The 19,034-nt window shown below is 38.7% G+C and overlaps 3 protein-coding genes across 4 annotated transcripts; 2 read left to right on the top strand and 1 right to left on the bottom strand.

Moving 5' to 3' along the window:
* The first annotated feature begins 4,499 nt into the window (after positions 1 to 4,499).
* Positions 4,500 to 6,208, top strand: LOC137939369 (gibberellin 2-beta-dioxygenase 8-like). Its single transcript, XM_068784639.1, has 3 exons — positions 4,500 to 4,963; positions 5,386 to 5,707; positions 5,978 to 6,208. The coding sequence occupies exons 1-3, from the start codon at positions 4,500 to 4,502 to the stop codon at positions 6,206 to 6,208; spliced, it is 1,017 nt and encodes a 338-aa protein (XP_068640740.1).
* A 1,310-nt stretch (positions 6,209 to 7,518) lies between these two features.
* Positions 7,519 to 9,329, top strand: LOC137939550 (photosynthetic NDH subunit of lumenal location 3, chloroplastic-like). 2 transcript variants are annotated; one of them, XM_068784828.1, is made up of 3 exons: positions 7,519 to 7,845; positions 8,647 to 8,912; positions 9,108 to 9,329. In XM_068784828.1, the coding sequence occupies exons 2-3, from the start codon at positions 8,673 to 8,675 to the stop codon at positions 9,204 to 9,206; spliced, it is 339 nt and encodes a 112-aa protein (XP_068640929.1). In that variant the 5' UTR covers positions 7,519 to 7,845; positions 8,647 to 8,672; the 3' UTR covers positions 9,207 to 9,329. The 2 variants fall into 2 exon arrangements, with proteins under 2 accessions (XP_068640929.1, XP_068640930.1); XM_068784829.1 differs by having other exon boundaries at positions 8,472 to 8,912.
* Positions 9,330 to 10,136: 807 nt separating this feature from the next.
* On the bottom strand, positions 10,137 to 17,922 carry LOC137939163 (uncharacterized). The gene is made up of 9 exons (XM_068784371.1): positions 17,541 to 17,922; positions 16,308 to 17,404; positions 14,674 to 14,773; positions 13,251 to 13,319; positions 12,832 to 12,952; positions 11,821 to 11,909; positions 10,852 to 10,913; positions 10,660 to 10,756; positions 10,137 to 10,553 (listed from the first exon to the last, which is right to left on the bottom strand). The coding sequence occupies exons 2-9, from the start codon at positions 16,631 to 16,633 to the stop codon at positions 10,482 to 10,484; spliced, it is 936 nt and encodes a 311-aa protein (XP_068640472.1). The 5' UTR covers positions 16,634 to 17,404; positions 17,541 to 17,922; the 3' UTR covers positions 10,137 to 10,481.
* Between the last annotated feature and the right edge of the window lie 1,112 nt (positions 17,923 to 19,034).

Raw genomic sequence — 19,034 nt, 5'->3', positions numbered from 1 at the left:
GTTGGAAGAGAAGTAGGTCCCGTTCGTTTAGCTTTGAAGAGATGGGCTTCGTTAAGTGGGTTGATGGAGGCTCATAAAATAGCCCATTTGCTATTTGATTCACTGCCTAAAGGGTGAGTGACTCGTCCAGATTGACCAGTATACGAGAGGGGTTGAGTCGAGTCTAGGGTCACTGACTCGTCCAATTTAGCAGCTTAACCCAATGTTAAGTAGGGCTGAGTTGTGTCAGAGTCCCAGTTGGTCTGAATAAATACCTTCTAGACTTTCTGAGGTCGTGCCTAATTTTATGTAGAGGTTATGCTTAATTTTAAGTAAAATTTATGCATAAATTTATATACAGTTTATTTGACATATATTTGATACAAAATTTTAAATATAGGTTAGAGCTCAAACTCGATTAAAATTACTAGGCTTAAACTCGATTCCAATTTTAGGCTCAAGGCTGGGTTGGGTTTGAGCGCTACCTTTTACATAAATGTTATTTGGGTCAGGTTAGGTCGGGTCAAGTAAAGTTAGGTTCTTACATTACTAACCTCTTAACAACATTAGGTATCAATATTCCCCTTGACTTGTTGCAGGTTGGGCTTCTGGAGTGACTTACCTTAACTCAGGAGAGAGAGAGAGAGAGAGAGAGAGAGAGAGAGTCTGAATGAAAACCAGAGACAGAGAAAGGGCAAGAGCCACCTTTTTTTTACTTTCCTCAACATTGTCTCAAACCAAACAGGGCTATCTAGTTTCTTCCTTCCCATCTCAATTCACTGGCTGGCATTTTCTTAGTGGATTGAATTGACCAAAATATAGCTAAAACCATGCATGGCTCACGTTGCATTTTACCATATATCCACTGAGGGAGATGAACGTAGCCATGACCTGTCATGAGAAAATAAATATATTTAACAAAACCTTCACCTCATTGTCCCCCTTGCAGACAGAAGTGAGACAGAAGTGACACCCAGATCAAAATGACCTTAGGGAAATATGGAAGGTCAAGACATTCTGCTAGACAAGCAAGCTTTTCACAAGTAAGCTTTTCTTGATTCAATAGGACAAACTCAGCAGGGGTGACTGGAGCAGTGAAGATAAAAATTCCCAAGAAAAGGTGACTGTTACCTCTGGACTTTACCTCCTTTACAGCCCTTAAACTCCACCCATGATAGTTCTTGGCAGAATTGCTTTCTAGGTTCACTACATCTGCTTGCACTGGATTATTTCCATATTTACACAGTTGAGTTAGATGTATTTGATCCTTATGCAACCATGTCTTAGTCTGCTCAACATTATTTGCCTGGAAAGAATATTTTAAGTAACTTCACATTGACAAAAGAAGTCTGGATGGTCCACATATATATATATATATATAACTACTCTAGGGACACTATCATTTGCAGGCAATGAGGTGAAAAACTGTATTGACTTCATTTGATGGAATTGGAAAATTATAGAATCTGCTTCAGCATTTCAGGGACCAGGCCATTCTGAAACAGGAACCCACTTGCAGAATCTGCCAAAATGATCATCCCAACACCATTGACACTCTCGCTGTCTCCCATATCACTTTCTATAAATGTTGAAAATGATGGATTCCTGAAGACTAGCAAAGCTCTCTTTTAAAAATAATATAGTCAAAAGCTCCATGGTCATCTGCAAATAATTTATACACTGGTGCTATTATTCCTCTCATGCTCAACCTATGGAGGCATTGGCATGTGAGTCTGTGAAGACAGTTATATTTTGGGCAGTTAGTGAGCAGACTACCTCCATGTTAAGCACATGGAATATCAATCCACATTGCATATTAAACTATCAATCTTTTCATGTGATGATAGACAATTCCATGGCCTAACCACTCCTCTTGTTTCCCTGCTATGTTCTCTGAAACATTATCTAATAGTGGATTATATTTGTATAATCAACCTATGGCATGCCAGATAAACTCGCTAAACAGGGACCTTTTCTCCAACAACTAGGTGTGGCTTTTGTATTCCCCTATTAGGTTGGTATTTCTCTGCCTTTGGCGCTTTTAATAAAACTATCACCACTTCAAAACGAAAATTATTATCTGTATAATTTTGAATTCCATTACCTGTGGTAAATCTGTCGATGAATACATAAAAGGGTCTGAGATTGAGACTGCATAGTCCTCTGAGGAATATTTTGCAGTATCTTGTATAAGAAAAGCATGCCTTTGGAATCTTCAAGGCATGAATAATCTCCTTATGAGAAAAAGACCACAAATGCTTTGCAAGGGATAGAATCATCATAAAATGGTTCTCTTTTGTAGTATTCGAACTTGAAACTGTTCCTCATCATGAACTATACTGCAGATAATATAAAACAGGGAACATGGCAATTTGTGTAGAACAATGGAATCCAGATTAGAGGCGGCAGCCCGATGATCAATGATAAATTACCCAATTCCATGGGCGCTTGCTTCTTAATCAAACAGACGAGAAGGTCATTTTCATGGAGCTTGTTGATCAGACAAACATTAGAATGGAATTCTCCTCTTCTCAGTCAACCTGCCTATATGCTACTCAACCCAAGCAGCTATATTTTACTGATTAAGGTAACTAAATAAGACAATTTTGTTTGTTGCATTAGGCCGGCTTACAGCAATACTTTAAGTGAGACTTCCAGTAAAGGAATGACCACCCACAACAGCAAGTCAGGTTATATCAAATTCAATTCAAACAACAGCCAAGTAAGCATGAAAAAAGTCTCACCTTTATTGATTTCTTTTAAGCCTCAACTACCGGATTCATGAATTGGAAAAAAACATGTCACTCTTGTCTTCTTTGCAGAGCAAACATCGAGGAGCAAGGATTCCAATAAAAGCAAATTGGTGGGTCTTCATCAATCCATGGTGGGTATACAGGGTTGATGATTTTCAAATTATAATGTCATCCTCCACGAATGGTTTCTCAACTACTGTACTCGATATTTTTTCTTTCATTTCATCTATCTGCTCTCTCTTATTGTCTTCCGTTACAGAAGTTTACAAATTTTCAACTATTTCAAATTCTTCTCCAGTTCTTCTCCTTCGCTTTTAGACTCAGAGACACTTTTTCTTCCATTTCATCAGTCCGTACTCCATTTTTTTTCTTCATTTCTGTCTGTACTCCCAAACTATCTCCCATTAAAGAAGTATACAAAACTTGAACTATTTCAGATCCTTCTCCATTTTTGCTCCTCTCCTTCCATTACCGACATACTAAAAATTGAGAACTGTTTCTCTGTCCACATCATGGCAGGCCACTCAATACTCCCCGTATTTTTATACTCAATCAACCCAACTACCAGAATTTTATATTCCTTATACTTCCATTAAACAAAAGGGGAAGTTCCCCAATGTTCTCCTGTTCTAACGACAAAAGAAGTATCCTGTACTTTCCAGAATAAACTCTAACCTTCTCTTTGGAACTACAGAACACCCAAAACTTACCTTGTTTTCTGCCATTTTATATTGATGGGTCCTCCACAACTCGCACAACAGCTATCGTTCAACTGCAAAAACAAAGCACAGAAACGGGTCTACAAAGTCTTGAAAGGCAGAGGATTTGGCATATATTTTAAGCATTCTGCAGCATCTAATTCTTCTCAACTGAGTTTAAAAACATTATTGGCCGCCCTAAGTGAGGGACATTCATCAAAATAAGTCAAATAACTCATCTCTGTAGGCTGCGACAATGCAACGTTGCTCCCCCACCACAGGTTTGCTTATTTTCTGCAGAGAAATAGCAATGTGAAGCAGGACGCCTATCTGATTGTCTGCCACTGGCCTTGTCTGATAACTCGGAATAGTCTTATGTCGACGAGGGTCCACCCACATTTCATTACAAACGATACATGCGATCCCATGTTGGGAGTTCCTTCTTTTCCGAAAGAAACGATCTGTAATTAGGCCATCGAATAATTTACGAGAAACTGGAGCTCAAATGGCATTGATAATGGTATTTGAAATGCCGTTAAGAGCAATTTTGATTGATTTTCTGGTCTAATTTTTCTCGAATCCAGGGATGACCACAACAACTAAGCACAATCACTCTCATAGTCATTCGGAATTTCAGATTAGATTCTATTAAAACAAAGCGAATACAAGCAAAGAAGGAAAACTCGATTCACCCATCAAATCCTAATGCATATTACAATTAAAATAATACTACCCAGAAAGACATCTACTTCAAAAGCTTGAGCTTAATGCACGAAAACTCTAGAAAAAGAAGGAGATCGTTCTAACTCAAGGGAGAGCGTTTCATCCCAGTAAGCCTAAACTCCTTTCAAAACGTGTCTATGTTGACAAAGTCAATACATTACAAGCACACAAGGACCGGCTCCCCCCAAGTGACAAGTGTCACAATCCCAGACGACAACCCTTGTTTTCATCTCCTTGTGCTCTTGTCCAGTAAGAATTGCTTCCCCCTCGTTTGGACTTTCTTCCCCCACAAGCACCAGGCCTGCGACTGCAACTCTCCCCTTCTCGCCCATTATATATAGCCCCCATGACCGCCTCCTCTCCGCATCGCCCAACCATGCACCCCCCCGACCCACCCTTCCTCAACAAGTACGGACCCTTCTTCTACGACCCCCGCGGCCAGTCCCGCAACCCGGAGGAGGTCCGGGAGTGCGACCTCCCCCTCATCGATCTTGCGGCCCTGGGGCCCGGCTTCGAGGCGGCGGAGGAAAGTGAAACCCGGGCGGAGATTGCCAAGGCCGCTGCAGAGTGGGGTTTTTTTCAGGTGGTGAATCATGGGATCAGTCGGGAGCTTTTGGAGGAGATGAGGCGAGAGCAGGTGAAAGTGTTCGAGCTACCGTTCGAGCAGAAGCTCGGGTGTAAGCTGCTGAATCATTCTTACAGGTGGGGCACGCCGACGGCGACTTGCCTGAAGGAGTTCTCCTGGTCGGAAGCTTTTCACATTCCTCTGTTGAAGATCTCTGAAGATGTATCCGCTTACGGGGAACTCGCGTCTCTCAGGTGGGAGACGTAATTAGCTATTAATTAGGAGGGATTATCTTTTTAAGCTTGATTATTTCTTCTTCTTATCGCGTCTCCACCGTTCCATCTCTTTCGGATTCGATCGATCGGTGATTAGCCAGTGATCCAGAATGTGGACCCCTTTCTGTCATTTCAGAGATCAACCTCTGGGCCCACAGCACGCACGTTTTTAGTTAAAGTCGGAGTGGAGCCAGCCACTCTCGTCTTATCATGGCCCCACCGTATCCATTACTCTAACGAAGGGCCCAGCTTCATTCGTTTCGCTTTTAAGTTTTCACAAGGATGTGTTTTTACTATACAAACCTTGACAAATCCAAAATGACATTTGTATCCTTCTGTGTAGATTTTCTTTTTCAAAGCTCTTATGCTTGACCAGTGCGACCTACTTGCAGGGGAGTGATGGAGAAATTTGCAGCAGCCATGTCAAGACTTGGTAGGGTGCTCACCGGCGTTCTCGCCGAGAATTTGGATCGGCCGATGCAATATTTCGACAAGAATTGCACCGAGAGCACGTGCTTTCTCCGGTTGAATCGGTACCCTCCGTGCTCTGTTTCACCTGAAGTGTTTGGCCTGGTGCCTCACACTGACAGTGATTTCCTCACAATTCTGTACCAAGATCAAGTGGGTGGATTGCAACTGATGAAGGACTCCAGATGGGTGTCTGTGAAACCCAATCCAGATGCTCTTATAGTCAACATTGGGGACCTCTTTCAGGTAAACAGTTCAATGTGCTTGGAAGCAAATTTTCAACTGGAAAGCATCACTAATACCATTAGAGATCCTCATTAAGTCAAAAGAGAGGCCTTTGCTGGTCTTCTTTGACAGGATTTTCCCCTAAAATGAATAACCCATCTATATATACTCTTTCTGCTTGCAATGTGCAGAATAAATAATCAAGACTGTAGAGGTTTTCTTTGACCAAATAAAAAACCAAAAAGGATTATTTGCAGACTAGAAGTTAACCCTTTCTCTTGCAATGTGTAGGCCTGGAGCAATGGTGTGTACAAGAGTGTAGAGCACAAGGTGATGGTGAATGCAGTCAAAGAGAGATATTCCATAGCATTCTTCTTGTGCCCATCATATGACACCATGATAGCAGGTTCCAAGGAGCCTTCAATTTACAGGAAATTTACTTTTGGACAGTACAGGCAGCAGGTGCAAGAAGATGTTAAGAAGTTTGGTCACAAAGTTGGTCTCCCAAGATTTCTTCTATAATTTGCTGATGACATATATACAATACATAAGAACATTGATATATATATATATATATACACATACTTAGCAGTTACATATTTACATATATGTATTGTGTATGTTCTTTTTCTGAGGGCAATAACAAGCATTGTACTGTTCTGTAAGCCAGCCAATTCTTCCACACTTAATGAGCTATAGATAGTCTCAGTGCAGTCTCTTGGACTGATATCACTATACAAATCATGGAGATCCTCAGCCATTAACATGCATGAGGTGTATTCTCCTCATTTTACACAGAAGATGAATTTTTCAAACCCCTCAGATGCATGGTTACAGTATCAGACCCAAAATTCTTGGATGCATCAGCCCTGGTATTCATGGAAAAAGATGAAGAAAATGCCCTTCCTTCCTTATATACTAACCAGATTTCGTTTTTCTTTTTCTTGTTTTGCATCTCACTTGGGAATCCATGTTCATTTCCAAATCCCAAACTCAAATCTCCCTCAGTCTCCTCACTTTTGTCAACCCTAGGATTCAAACTTGAATCAGACCTATTGGTTAAATCAGGTCCACTTGAACCCCTTCCCCTAGTTGATGACATCCTGATGATAAAAAAAAAAAAAAAAACTAGTTGACCTAAGTTCAATATGGCCCCTAGAATTAGGGTTTTTGTAACATTGATATATATCTATATATTGTGTAATAAATATATTTTTTTTATATTAAAATATTAATAAATATTTTTATTATTTTAGTTAAAAATCATGGAATGATAGGTTCACCTAGTTCATTTTTCTCTAAGTTTATTAAATAACATACACAAATTAAATAATATATAATGTAACACCTAATTGGACCATTTCAAGGGCAGGTCTAGGGTTTACTTATCTTTTATATATAATATGTGTGATTGATACACCTACCCTTGTCACACCTTTTTGTTTGATGGTTGTTCTATTTTATAATATTTTTATTTTTAATAAATATAAGTATATATTTTAAATAAATATATATATATATATAAAATTAAAATCTATATAAGCTTTCAATCTTCTTATTTTGGATTGAATGATTTAAAAATTAACAAAAAAAAATTATTAATTGATTAGTAATTTGTAACATTAACAGGGGTAATTTTGGAACAAATCGAAACCCATCAAGAATCTTATCCGCTTCCACTTTCTATCGTACGGAAATTAATTTCCAATCATGGAAACGGTTAGTAATAATCCTTGGACCCACCGATCAACGGCGGTGATCTTTCTAGGAGACGAAGAAAAATACCCGCGTGGAGGGCGAGAGAGTCCTGAGACACGAATGTGAAACTCGACGTTGTCCGCCGAATCCGATACGATCCGTTACGATTCGTATTACCGAAACATGAATCTTGTCGCGTCTGGGAAATTTCGCGGTTGATCGGCTCGGCTACGTGTTTGGGTTCGATCGGGAGTCTACTTCCCTTCCAGACGGATGCAGACGCTTCCCTTTAACAGCCACGAGACCCAAACTGTTCTCTGAATCTCTCTCTCCTTTCTCTCTCTCTCGTTTGCTTGTCCGTAAACGTTTAATCTGTTTTTTGCTTTGTTCTCCACTAGTACTCTGTTCCCGCTGTTTGGAAGAATTGTCGGAAGGGTAATCGTCTAATCGTCTTTGTTCAGGTACTTTTTTTCTTTTCTTTTTTTTCTATCAGGGTAGTTTTCATGAATTTGATGATACTGGTTCTTGTGTCGGTAGCTCGAGTTCGCTAACTGTTTTTGGAGGTTGGTTTTGGCGAATTCGACATGGATTTTTGTTTTCTTGTTGAGATTTTTTGTTCTACTTCTGGGTTTGAAAATTCTTGTTTCGGGTGTTTGAGACTTTCCAGTCATGATTGGGACTGATAGTGTCGAAGCACGAGAGGGCCTCGTTGAAAATTCTTTGGGTGTTGGGAAGAGATGAAGATTGATTCAGTGCTGATTTCTTTCTTTTCGTTTCAGTGTGAGGCTTTGATGGATCAGAGTTTTTGTTTCTTGATGTTTATTTTTTCTTTTCTGTATCTTTTCTGGGAGATCGAGGAAGATGATAATATTCTTACTTCGACCGGCTGCCCAAGAACACAGATTCCTTTCTCACTATCACAAGTCTTCGTTTGCATTTAATTTCTGGCTACTGAATGCAGAGAAAAGGCGTTTTATCGTACTGATAAAGCTGAAAAGAATTACTGTACTGGGCTGCATTTTCTTTGTCCTCTTCTGCTTTTTTTTTTTTTTTTTAGTTTAACCTGTACCTATCTTCCTTTCCACAGCTTCATGGAACTTTCGAATGGTGAAATGCTACCTTTCCTTCTTGCGCTTGTTTTCTTCCTGCATGAGCAAACATCTCGTCTTCCTCGTTCCGATTTTGGATTCCTTCTGCCTCTCTTTTCTGATCAGGAGTACTAATTTGTTACTAAGACCCAGTTCGTTTTTGTGCATCAAAAGCTTTTGAAGGTTCCAGTTGCAGAAGCATGTCGGATATGGACTCCAAGGGAAGTGCTAACAGGATCAAGAAATGCGCGGTCGATCTCCTCTCCATGGTTGACATGACGGACGACGAGGACTCGTGGGATTTGATGGGGAGGGACCTTCGCCTCAAATCCACGTTTCTTTACTGTGACTTCAACCAGATTATCTCTAATGCACCGGATGATCAGCAGAAGCAAGCTCTCACAGATCTTGCCAACAAATTGTTCTACTACATTGAGGAGGTACGGTTGTTAATGGAGGTCAATCTGAACGACCAAGTACGTAGCAAAGCTGTCCCGATAGATAAATCATTAATGGCCCCAGAAGATTTTTTCTGGGATTTTCAGGAAAAAAATCCTCACTGAATTAAAAGCACCATCGATGAACATTCCACAAGTGGAATCTGAAATTAATTTGTGTACGTCTGTCTGTTGCAGTTGGATCGAGCAGTAAAAATTCGCAGCGTCGCACAGACGCAGAACCGCTACAGCGACGCAGCTCTCGTCTTGGAGGAAATCATGTCTGTTATGCCTTGAAGATATGAAAGATAAAAGTCCCTAAAAACCCTCCCAATAAAAGATCGGTTCTCTGTTTCTTCTACATGTACGAGAACTTCTGATACCTGTAAAGAGTGAAAAAAGCTATTTTTACTGAATGGAATACCAGAGTATAACAAATCTGTCTGGTTTTCTCCATTTCTTTAAATTGTTGTTTTCTCGAATCGCAGCTATCTTTCACCACCTTATCCAAATCGACTCGCCGCTTAGGTATATCGAAACCACTCGAATCCAATGGCACAAGTGCTGATGTTATCAGCCTTGGCATTGTCGTCTCCACCCTCCCCGACGTTTCTCTCTTCCTACCTGTAATTCGATAAAAGCAGCAGCTCTGCCAACCGCACTTCTAGCTAAAAAAGCTCTCAGCAATTCCACTGCTGTTGTTCCAGACCAGACGCTTGAAGAAGCGGAGATTAGAGTCAAGGTTCACGCTAGGGGATCTCTTGGGGATCAAACCCCTGATAGAACTGTAGTCATGGATGGAAATGCAGAAAGCGCGTAGAGAGAGCGGAAACCAGAGAGGCCTCTGTTGAGGCAACTTTACTCCAAGCTCTTCAATAGTGTTACAAGACCAAGAAAGATGAACCCAGAATTTTTAGATACCACTTGCAGGCCTCTGTCACAGAGATTGTTGTTCTGTTTTGTGTGATTTTTTCCCCAAATTTGAAGCTTGATTATGCGGCAAGGAGCAAGGACACAGGTACTGTACCGGAAAGTGGAAAGCTATGATAACATTGTTGAGTCTCTGGATGAGATTTTCTCGATGGAAAGATGAAACATCTTTTATTATCGGATAGCTGCCTGAAATCTGAAGAGTAGTTCAACTAAGGCATGGATATTCACCGTCTGATGGCAGATAAAGATGACCTGTCAATTGAAGTTTGCTTTATGATGAGGAAGTTGAAGAAGTTGCAAGCACCAAAAGAAGATTCATTCCAAGATCTCCTGTCCAATGATATTTTAGATACAAACGGACTTGGGGAGCTTAAATTACAAAACATCTGACCAGAAGAGCAATTTGGAGCCCTTGACAAACATCTGGAGCCTCTTTATTACCTGGTGCTTGGGTTCACTATCTGGTAATTCTTCTCTTTTCTTTTTTCCTTTGAGATTCCAAAAATGGGATCTTTACAACAAATTTCTCTTGGGTGGGTGATGTGTACACAGATGAAGCTTTATACCAGCTTCATTCATTTTATACAGAAGAAAAATTTCAGACAAGAGCAAGCACACTTGCTTCTATCTGGAACTCAATCAACATCTTGGCTCTTGCTTCAATTGAAAGCCACCTGAAGACATGGAACTGGGCCCACCAAAGATAATAGACTGCAAACAAACAAAAATACCCCATTATATCCTCCACTGCAGACAACTTGTATGGCATGGCCACCTTGGTGCACTTCTTGAATCAGAAAAGTAAATGAGAGCTTACTTGCACTGAATTAGGGAGAATAGCATTGGCGAGTTCCTCGTTGATTGACACAGGCAAAGGTGGCATCTGGCTCATTATTCCAGGCATCTCTCGCATGCTGCACAAATAGAAAATGCGTTATAAATAACTTCTAGACTAGAAACCAGACTAGTTCTAGTTCCATTAGTCAGACTTTGAAAAAGTATCCCATACTTGTTCAGGATTGCTGTAATGTTGTTTCTTGTTCGACAAAAGAGATCAATATTTTCCTGTGACTGTTAGAAGAAGGAAAACTCAAAACTTCAGTTCCAGGAGCTTCATATATGGCACCGAAAAAAGATGCAACTGAAAAGAGGAAGATTTCTCTTGAACCCAAATAAAGCAAGAAAAGGTGATGAGTTTGTCCATTATACAAGTATGATGTCATTTTTTCTTTGTAGGATCATGGCCTCAGCACAGATGTGAAGTCTAAGTAACATGAATTTAAGGCAACAGAAAAAACGGTGTCTAAATACAGGAATAGGTGAATTGTTTGGGCTACAATCACACCCATGTTACATGAGGCTTCAATCATTAGGCACAGCTTTATTCTTCCCATATTTCATTGCACATCAATCAGATACTCAGACCCTTTTCCTTTTTTTTTTTTAAATGGTACATTACATCCCTTAACAGTATTGTTTGCACATCTCAAGCCCTTAATCATTTCATTAATTTTTGGATCCTACATCTTTTACTATCGGTTAAGCACCAAAGTTCCTACATTTAATAACTTGCCAATTAAGCAACGGAACAAGAAGAGGAAAAGAAAAGTTTAGGTAGCATCTAACTTATACTCTTCATGATAATTTCAGGTTTGCAACTTATGATGATAAATCTGGTAGGGTTGTTCATCCCTTGAGAACTAATTTAATGCAATAATGTCATGCTTAATGATACAAACTTGGTAATGAGGTGCATTAAAACTAGCATTGGAGCCCAATTAAGATTCAACGAGAAGAAAAAATAAAAATGGTTACAATGAAGGACAGTAGCCAAAGGAAACCATAATATGAATACTAGAGGTTTTTCACCCTAGTTTTACATATGGCTGCTGGTATCAAACTTATTCTTCTTTTGCTACAAATACAGAAAGGGAATCCAAATCATAAACAAAAATTTCATTTCATTTGACCTACTCACCTTATAAGTGGCAAGATTAGTTGCAATTTGGTTAAAAACTCGAATATTTTCATCCAAAAGATGTCTGGTCCAACCACTTACAACAGGAACTGAGCAGAAAAAAAGAGAGGCTATGTTATTCGCCGAATAGAAAGTCATAACAACAATAATGGAAAAAAGAAACCAGATAATTTTTTTTCTTTACACTCTACTCCATATTTTGGGGGCAACACTCTACAAACATGTTAAGAAATGTCATTGCCAGAGACTATCAGAGAGTGCATTGGGCCCATAAAGGCCTCAAACACGAGAAATTGTTTAGAGCAGACATCATATACTTAAACATATTAACAAACACATACTACAATTGAGTTCACTCATTCTCTTTCTAAAAAGAAATTCTGGAAACCACAGAACATAATGAGCATCTTCCATCTTTTCAGGGATCAAAGGAGCTATCCCTCCAAGACTATTTATGCAAAGTCAATTATATAGGCAGAGGATGTCGAAAAAATATTCCTTTTTTTTTTTTTTTTTGAAATGGCATATTCTATGTTCTTGAATGACAACAAACAACAAACTTCCTTAATAAATCGTTTTCCAATTGTCAAAAACAAAAAAGATGTCAGTTCCAAGAGGCAACAGAATCCCCTGGTAGTACACAGAAATCTCTCTTTTTCAGAAGTACATAAAACCTTAGATATGTGCCATGTGTGCTGATGCTCTCAGGATTTCACGTAAATAAACCAACAACACTTGAAAACTACATTTTTTGCATACAAATTATTCGTTTTCAGTTTTCAAGGACATTTTGACAACAAATATACACTATTCAATTTTCTGCTTCATATGGGGCATATTGATCAGTATAACGATCATGAGCCATATCTTTCCTGGTTTGATAAAAGAATTTAGAACCACAAAACAGACCTGCATGAAAAGAGAATAGACAAAAGCAACAAAACAATAATAATAACAACAATAACAACAGCAATAAATCCTCCAATATTTTGAAGGATATATCCAACCAACCTTCAGAAGTTAATTGGTTACTACAGTCCGAGTGATGCATCAAGAAAGGATAAGCTGCCATATTTGGATGAGGGATGGGAGGTAGTAAAGTTGCTTTTGATGAAGATTCCACCAGCTTTTCCTGAAGAAGCACCCCCTTTCAGCATCCAGGTTCTTCAATCACACTACTACATAAGTAGGTTTATAAAGAACTAAATTGCTTGCTCAAGACACCACTCAAAGACATTCCAATGATGTTTCGAGCTATGATACAGCATGTTCTTTTCTGCCAATCTATAAATCAATGAACCATGCTGAGAAATTTTTGAACTAGGCATCGTCTTGGCTCAGCCGTTTAGAAATTCTGTGGTTAAGAAATAAATTGTATTCCCCAGACAGTCATTAGCAACACATTATAAAAATTTGAGTAACACAAATACCTTTCTGTCTTTCATCTTCTTGCCAGTGTACTGCTCTTCTGGCTTACGTCGCTTTCCGTTGTAATATTTCTGTACATATGTACAACATGTAGGTCATACAACTATAGGATGAACCAAAAATTTAATGATAGCTATTGAAATACAAACTAGAAACATGACTAAGTACTGATTGGTTGACACAGCATGTTCATTTTTCTATTTTTAATTATTGATCATTTTACTTTCTTCTTATACAGACCACATTGGTCTGCAATTGAAGCACACCAACTACAAAAAAAAAAATTCTCCAAACATATTTACCTGGTTTAAGGATTTCACAAGCAAGAAAAACACACAAACAAACTAAAAGCTACAGCAGAGAGGTGAGAAATCGTGGATCATGCAATTTTTTGACAAATATTATCCGAATTTTGGTTTTAATATTCACAGGTAGCAGCTATAGGAAGCTTTATTTCATCTAATCAAGCTTTTCCAAGTTTATTAGTGGATTTAAGAGTTCATCATGTCTTTTCAGGTTCAAAAACACTCCACATACCATTGTCTTTGACATTTGACTTGCACAGTTGGTTTGATAGTCTGTATTGCTAATATTTCTCACCAAAGGAAAAAGAGGTTTGGTTTGCATTTGGAAATTGATTTAAATATCAAAGATTATTCATAATTTTAAAATTCTGAGATGATGCAACTTCCTCGTGGGCATTTGAAGGCTTGAACAAACTCGATAGTGAGACTGTTATAATTGCAGAATATTTGTGGGAGCTATCACTTTACATAGTAGAACCATCACACCGCTCCAGAAATCCACAGCCACTGGACCTTGAATCCATTTGATTGAATGGCACCCAAATTGCCATAAAGGCATAGCGAAAGTGACCCTAGACTTACAGTCAAGTAGTTTAATGGTTGCACAGTCAGTATATACCTTTTGTGACCCAGACTGCTGTTCCACCAGACACAAGTGACATTTGTTGATTAGTTATTTATCATCTATCACCTCCTCAAACATGGCTTTCATGTGATGTAAGATCATAATAGTTAGAGCTCGTTTTTAAACCCTGTTGGTAACCATACCATAAATAAAACTGCTCAAACTATCCCACTATTGACACTTTTGGCAGCTATTCCACGATACTCGAATCAAATGGGCAGCAGAACTGCCAAAGCACTTTGTCTCCATCACGGTACCTTTATTAATATATTTGATGAAACTCAATATTTACGTAACCTATGTCTGCATGTTTCCTGAGGTAAAATTCCCTTTGCTGTGTAGCTTGTATGTAGGTTACTCTGGTCTAAACTTTAAAAAATAAAAGCAGGACACTTCAGCTATCTGATGGTTACTTAAAAGAATTAGGTGATTATATAAAAGGATTAATGAAACGCAAGTACAACATGAAGTACAACAAAATGCATTTGAACTTACCGTCATCCACCGACACCTCAAAGCAACATCACGGACAGTCTTATCAGGAATTTTAGCTGCAATCTTGATGTAACTCATAATGTTTGGTTCATCAGCATATCTAAGAGTTAATGTACACAAATCAGTTGCAAAATAAAAAGCTAGATCAGTGAAAAGAGTTACCAAGAGAAGTCAGAAGTGAAATCATGGAGAACATCTAAAATTTTGAAAGCAAAAGGCAGCAAAGATCAACATGATAAAAAGTGTCCTGAGGACAGCAAAGACAAATGCATGCCCTTGAAAGGAGGGAGAAACCATAATATAACCTTTTAAGAAATATGGAACATTTTAACAGGATATGTTCAGCAGATAGTGGCAATACAATCAACCAAGAATGATTAGCAGGCACCCACTAGAAGTAGAAAATTCAAGTAGCAAAAATAGAATTCAAAAGAAAGACACCCATCAGCTCTAGTTGAACCTCTAATAACAGCTTTGAGAAAATGGAGGAAGTGATAGAACTGAAAGAGAAACATACATGAAGAAGAACTGATGATTAAGAGAGGTACCAAACAAAGGCGTTAAAAACTATGAAACTGCAAAAAGGAGGAAAAAGTTGGCACCAACTCATAGCCTTAACTTGCTCAAGACCATCAAGAGAGGATTAATCAAGAGTTCTAAAAGTTTCTAAAAATCTTCACAGGTTCATTACAAAGCTTTCTTAACATCAATTAATAGAAAACAAAACCCCTAAAAAAACTTACTTCAGGACTAAGACAGAAGCCCATTCACGAACCAATTGTCTCTTTGTAGGAAAAGATGGTTTAAAAAACCTGTCTCTCAACGTTTTCAGGCACCACATACTTCATTGTTCCACCTTCCTCAAGGGACTTAGTAGAGAGACTTAGTGATAATTTGTGTGACCACTACCAAAGGTATCAGTCCTCATGTGATAAAAAACTCAACATCTTTGGTGTCTCAAGATAATGTTATTATTATAATCCACACCTGACACTAGTAAAGCTGGAAAAACTCCAGACTCATGTTTCATACCATACATGTGTAAGAGATGACTCCCCAGTTAATCACAAAAGTTCATAACCAGCAACTTCTGTAACCCAGGGAATGAAGCCCTGTTGCTAGTATAATGTAACTAAGACAACAATTAACATGCAACATTCAATCAAATGTGAAGAAAGACCAAAAAACCAACGAGAAAAAGAGGGAAGAAGGGGGTACTTATTGTGACAGGCAAGACCTACGTGGGTGCAAAGCCTGGAGCCCATAAAACCTTCCTCCTCTCCTCTCTCAAGGAGGGAGGGCAAAAAACGACTTTATATGGAATTGGAACCAACTGACTGCACAATTGCATGGACGTCCCATGGTAATTGGAAATTATCTTTTATTTTTTTTATGATAAGTTGTTCACAAAACGTTCTTAGCATAAACTAGAATAGATTTATCAGATACAAAACGATAAAAGATGAATACCAAGACAAAGGAGGAAAGACGGGGCCAACCATAAACCTCTCTTGCTAGTCCCAAACAGTTATAAAAACGACCAATATAACAAAAAGAAAAGAAAATACGCCAACTTGCAAGAAAATGAAAGACGAATACTGACAAATGGGAAGGAAGAAAAGAAGGGCACCTACTTGGCAAGTCCTTCTTCCAATATGGACTGTTCTTCAATGGACCAATCCACAGCCAACCCTGTATCATGCTTGAGTCCTGGCATAGCATCTAGTAGAAAGCCACTGCTAGAACAACCAGTAGAAATAATCCCAGATAAATTATTCATCATGCCTGGATTACTAGGGAAGATCATCCCCGATGAGTTGTTCATCCCCCCTGAACCTCCAGTTGGGATTATCCCAGCTGAGCTATTAACTGCCCCAGACTGAAAAGAAATCGCATGCCGACTAAAAGCAGAGGCAGGAATTGCACCATGATGAAAACCCATATTAGAATTCGTTGTCATTTCTACTTTCTATCCAAAAAATTCTTGAACAACTCACTGCATGGGAAGGAACACAACTTCCATGCCCAGATTCCAGTGAATGATATAAAAAAATCCTTAAGAAACCACTCTTGCTCTTCAGTTTCCGAAGTAACAATCAAACCCCGGAAATTTCACTCAGGGAATTCTTATATCAAGGTTCACCTCTCCAAAAAAACTCAAAAGTTTCACAGCAAAGATTCTCAAACTGACGTACAACACTTCATTGAGGGCGAGTTTCACTTCAACTCACTCCTACAGAATTTCAAACAGAGATGAAGGCAGACTACAGAGCAAATACTTTAATAGTTCGTATTGCTCCTTCGACGATCCCAGGTTTTAGCAACACGGTGAATTGCTGATACGACGAAATAACTCCCAGAATTTCAGTAATCAGAACATTGGATATGGCCTCCACTGGCTAGTACGAAACCGACTCCAATGCAGTACTCTATATCACACCCCAGAAATCCTTTACCTTCAAAGAACGAAGTTCTTGCGGACCATCAGAACCCTAAAAATCGATAATAGTAAATCTAACAGCCACAAGAACATCCATTCCTCCTATGGAACCCTTACCAGGGCCCCATGAGCTTTGAAACGTCACCAAGCTCTTCGCAGAGCATAGCTACTGTCCAAATTCCCCAAACAACCACGAACTTCGTAACAAATCGCACCTCTTCTATGTCCAGAGCCTTCATTTTTCTAGCCCATAGTCCGTGCCCACTTCATACGGCAGCTTCAAACCCCCACCTAAGAAATGCACAGAACTGAAACGATTGCTCACAGCAGCAAATTTCTGACACCCAACGGAGGCAACAAAAAAAAAAAAGAGACAGAAAGAAAGAAAAAGTCCCCAGCCAGACAAAGAAAATCAGAAACCCTGTACCTTTTTTCCCTCTGCAATTCTTTTAGACGAAAACCGGAACCCTAGCGGAGCTTAATGAGCTTTTTCCTCTCTCCCACCGTCTCTCCCAGCTTTTCCTTTTTTTCCTTTGGAGTCTTGTCTTCCAATAGGAAACGAAGAGGGAAAAGTTTTATTGTTTTTGTATGTTTTAAAAAATAAAAATAGAAGAAAGTGCAGATCTTGGAATTCAGCAACAGTGCGAATCCCAAGATGGGCATTTGATGCCAATTATTGTGGACAATTTTTTTAAACTTCCACTCCCCCAAAAAACACAAATTGCCCTCTTCTTATTTATTATGCTCTCTTCACTCCAGTCCTCCGTCCTCCCCACCTGCAACTGGTTTCTCAGTGCTCGCATCTGTTCGACCTTTGTTCACTGATGACGAAGGAGATTACCCGCGCTTTTTTACGAATCTACAGATACGCCCCTTTTCAAAAATCTGCGCGCCCGATCAAAATTTTCTGTAACGATGATTCTGATTTCGTGCTTTTTTTTCCTGAATTTGCAGAGACGAACATGCCCCTGATTCACTGCCGCAGACATTGTGTCCCTGTTCTTTCTGGCTTTTAATTCTCTGGAATAACCGACAATTAAGTGGTAATTTCGTCTTTTCACTCTGCATAGAAATCCGCGTCATCGGAAAACCAGCGGCGGCAGCAGACATAAGCCGCAAAGAACAAACCCCGAGAAATCCCCCGCCAGAAAAATTCCGTAGATATTTTTGTTAGACATAAAAGTAGTAACGACTTTTTCCACGTGAGATCTCGGTAAAAGCACGAGTAACGATCCGTCGAAAAAGGAAATATTACGTAAACTGTCTATTTTACCCCTACATTTGAAAAAAATGACTATCAACCTCCGTCGAAATTTATGCTGTCGGATAGAATCGGATTTCAGATTTGTTAATTTCTTATTTTTTATTTTTTATCATTATAACTTCAAATTATAATTATTTTTTTTTCACTTGATATTATTTTTATATTTATGGGTATTTTTTATTATTATTATAATTATATTTTATAATTATAGGGCTTAAATTTTATAAATTAACAATTAATAATTTATAAGTGAAAGCTTGTTTTTGTATTTTTCTCAATTTAAGATAGCAATAAAAAATGGTGCTAATTTTAAAAATATAAATTATTGGTTTGAATAGTAATGAAAATTTGGAATAAAATTAATATAAATATTGAATATAAATAAGAAAAAAATTAATTTAATTTAATAATGAAAATTTTGAATTACTAATAGAATGTGGTTTTTAAAATATGGTCCTAAAACAAATTACAAAATAGAAAGAAGGGTATTTTCGTAACTTTATGCACTGTTTTGATCACTCCTTCCCTTTGGGCCTTTTCGTCCACCCAAAAAAAACTGCTCTTCTCCCAGTTTTTAACCGTCCATCATCGAGTGCTGCTTTTAGAGGTGGCCACTAGCCCTGGGGCCCACCGCAGGTGTGCCTACTTTTCGTTTTC

The sequence above is a fragment of the Aristolochia californica genome, unplaced genomic scaffold, assembly GCF_029961685.1.
Source record: "Aristolochia californica isolate CCGP_79_NKW_82.1479 unplaced genomic scaffold, dmAriCali1.0.hap1 SCAF_8, whole genome shotgun sequence".
Taxonomy (NCBI): Eukaryota; Viridiplantae; Streptophyta; class Magnoliopsida; order Piperales; family Aristolochiaceae; genus Aristolochia; species Aristolochia californica.
Note: the sequence above shows the minus strand (reverse complement) of the source record. Positions and strands in the feature narration are given on the sequence as shown.

Excerpts from the sequence above, each read along its gene's own strand:
- LOC137939369 (XM_068784639.1), top strand. The coding sequence starts at position 4,500 with ATGACCGCCTCCTCTCCGCATCGCCCAACCATGCACCCCCCCGACCCA. Across the intron at positions 4,964-5,385 it reads TCCGCTTACGGGGAACTCGC|GGGAGTGATGGAGAAATTTG; the intron begins GTCTCTCAGGTG and ends ACCTACTTGCAG. Across the intron at positions 5,708-5,977 it reads ACATTGGGGACCTCTTTCAG|GCCTGGAGCAATGGTGTGTA; the intron begins GTAAACAGTTCA and ends TGCAATGTGTAG.
- LOC137939163 (XM_068784371.1), bottom strand. The coding sequence starts at position 16,633 with ATGACAACGAATTCTAATATGGGTTTTCATCATGGTGCAATTCCTGCC. Across the intron at positions 13,320-14,673 it reads TGAGGTGTCGGTGGATGACG|AAATATTACAACGGAAAGCG; the intron begins GTAAGTTCAAAT and ends ACATATGTACAG. Across the intron at positions 10,554-10,659 it reads TTCTCCCTAATTCAGTGCAA|TCTATTATCTTTGGTGGGCC; the intron begins GTAAGCTCTCAT and ends GTTTGTTTGCAG.
- LOC137939550 (XM_068784828.1), top strand. The coding sequence starts at position 8,673 with ATGTCGGATATGGACTCCAAGGGAAGTGCTAACAGGATCAAGAAATGC. Across the intron at positions 8,913-9,107 it reads TGTTCTACTACATTGAGGAG|TTGGATCGAGCAGTAAAAAT; the intron begins GTACGGTTGTTA and ends TGTCTGTTGCAG.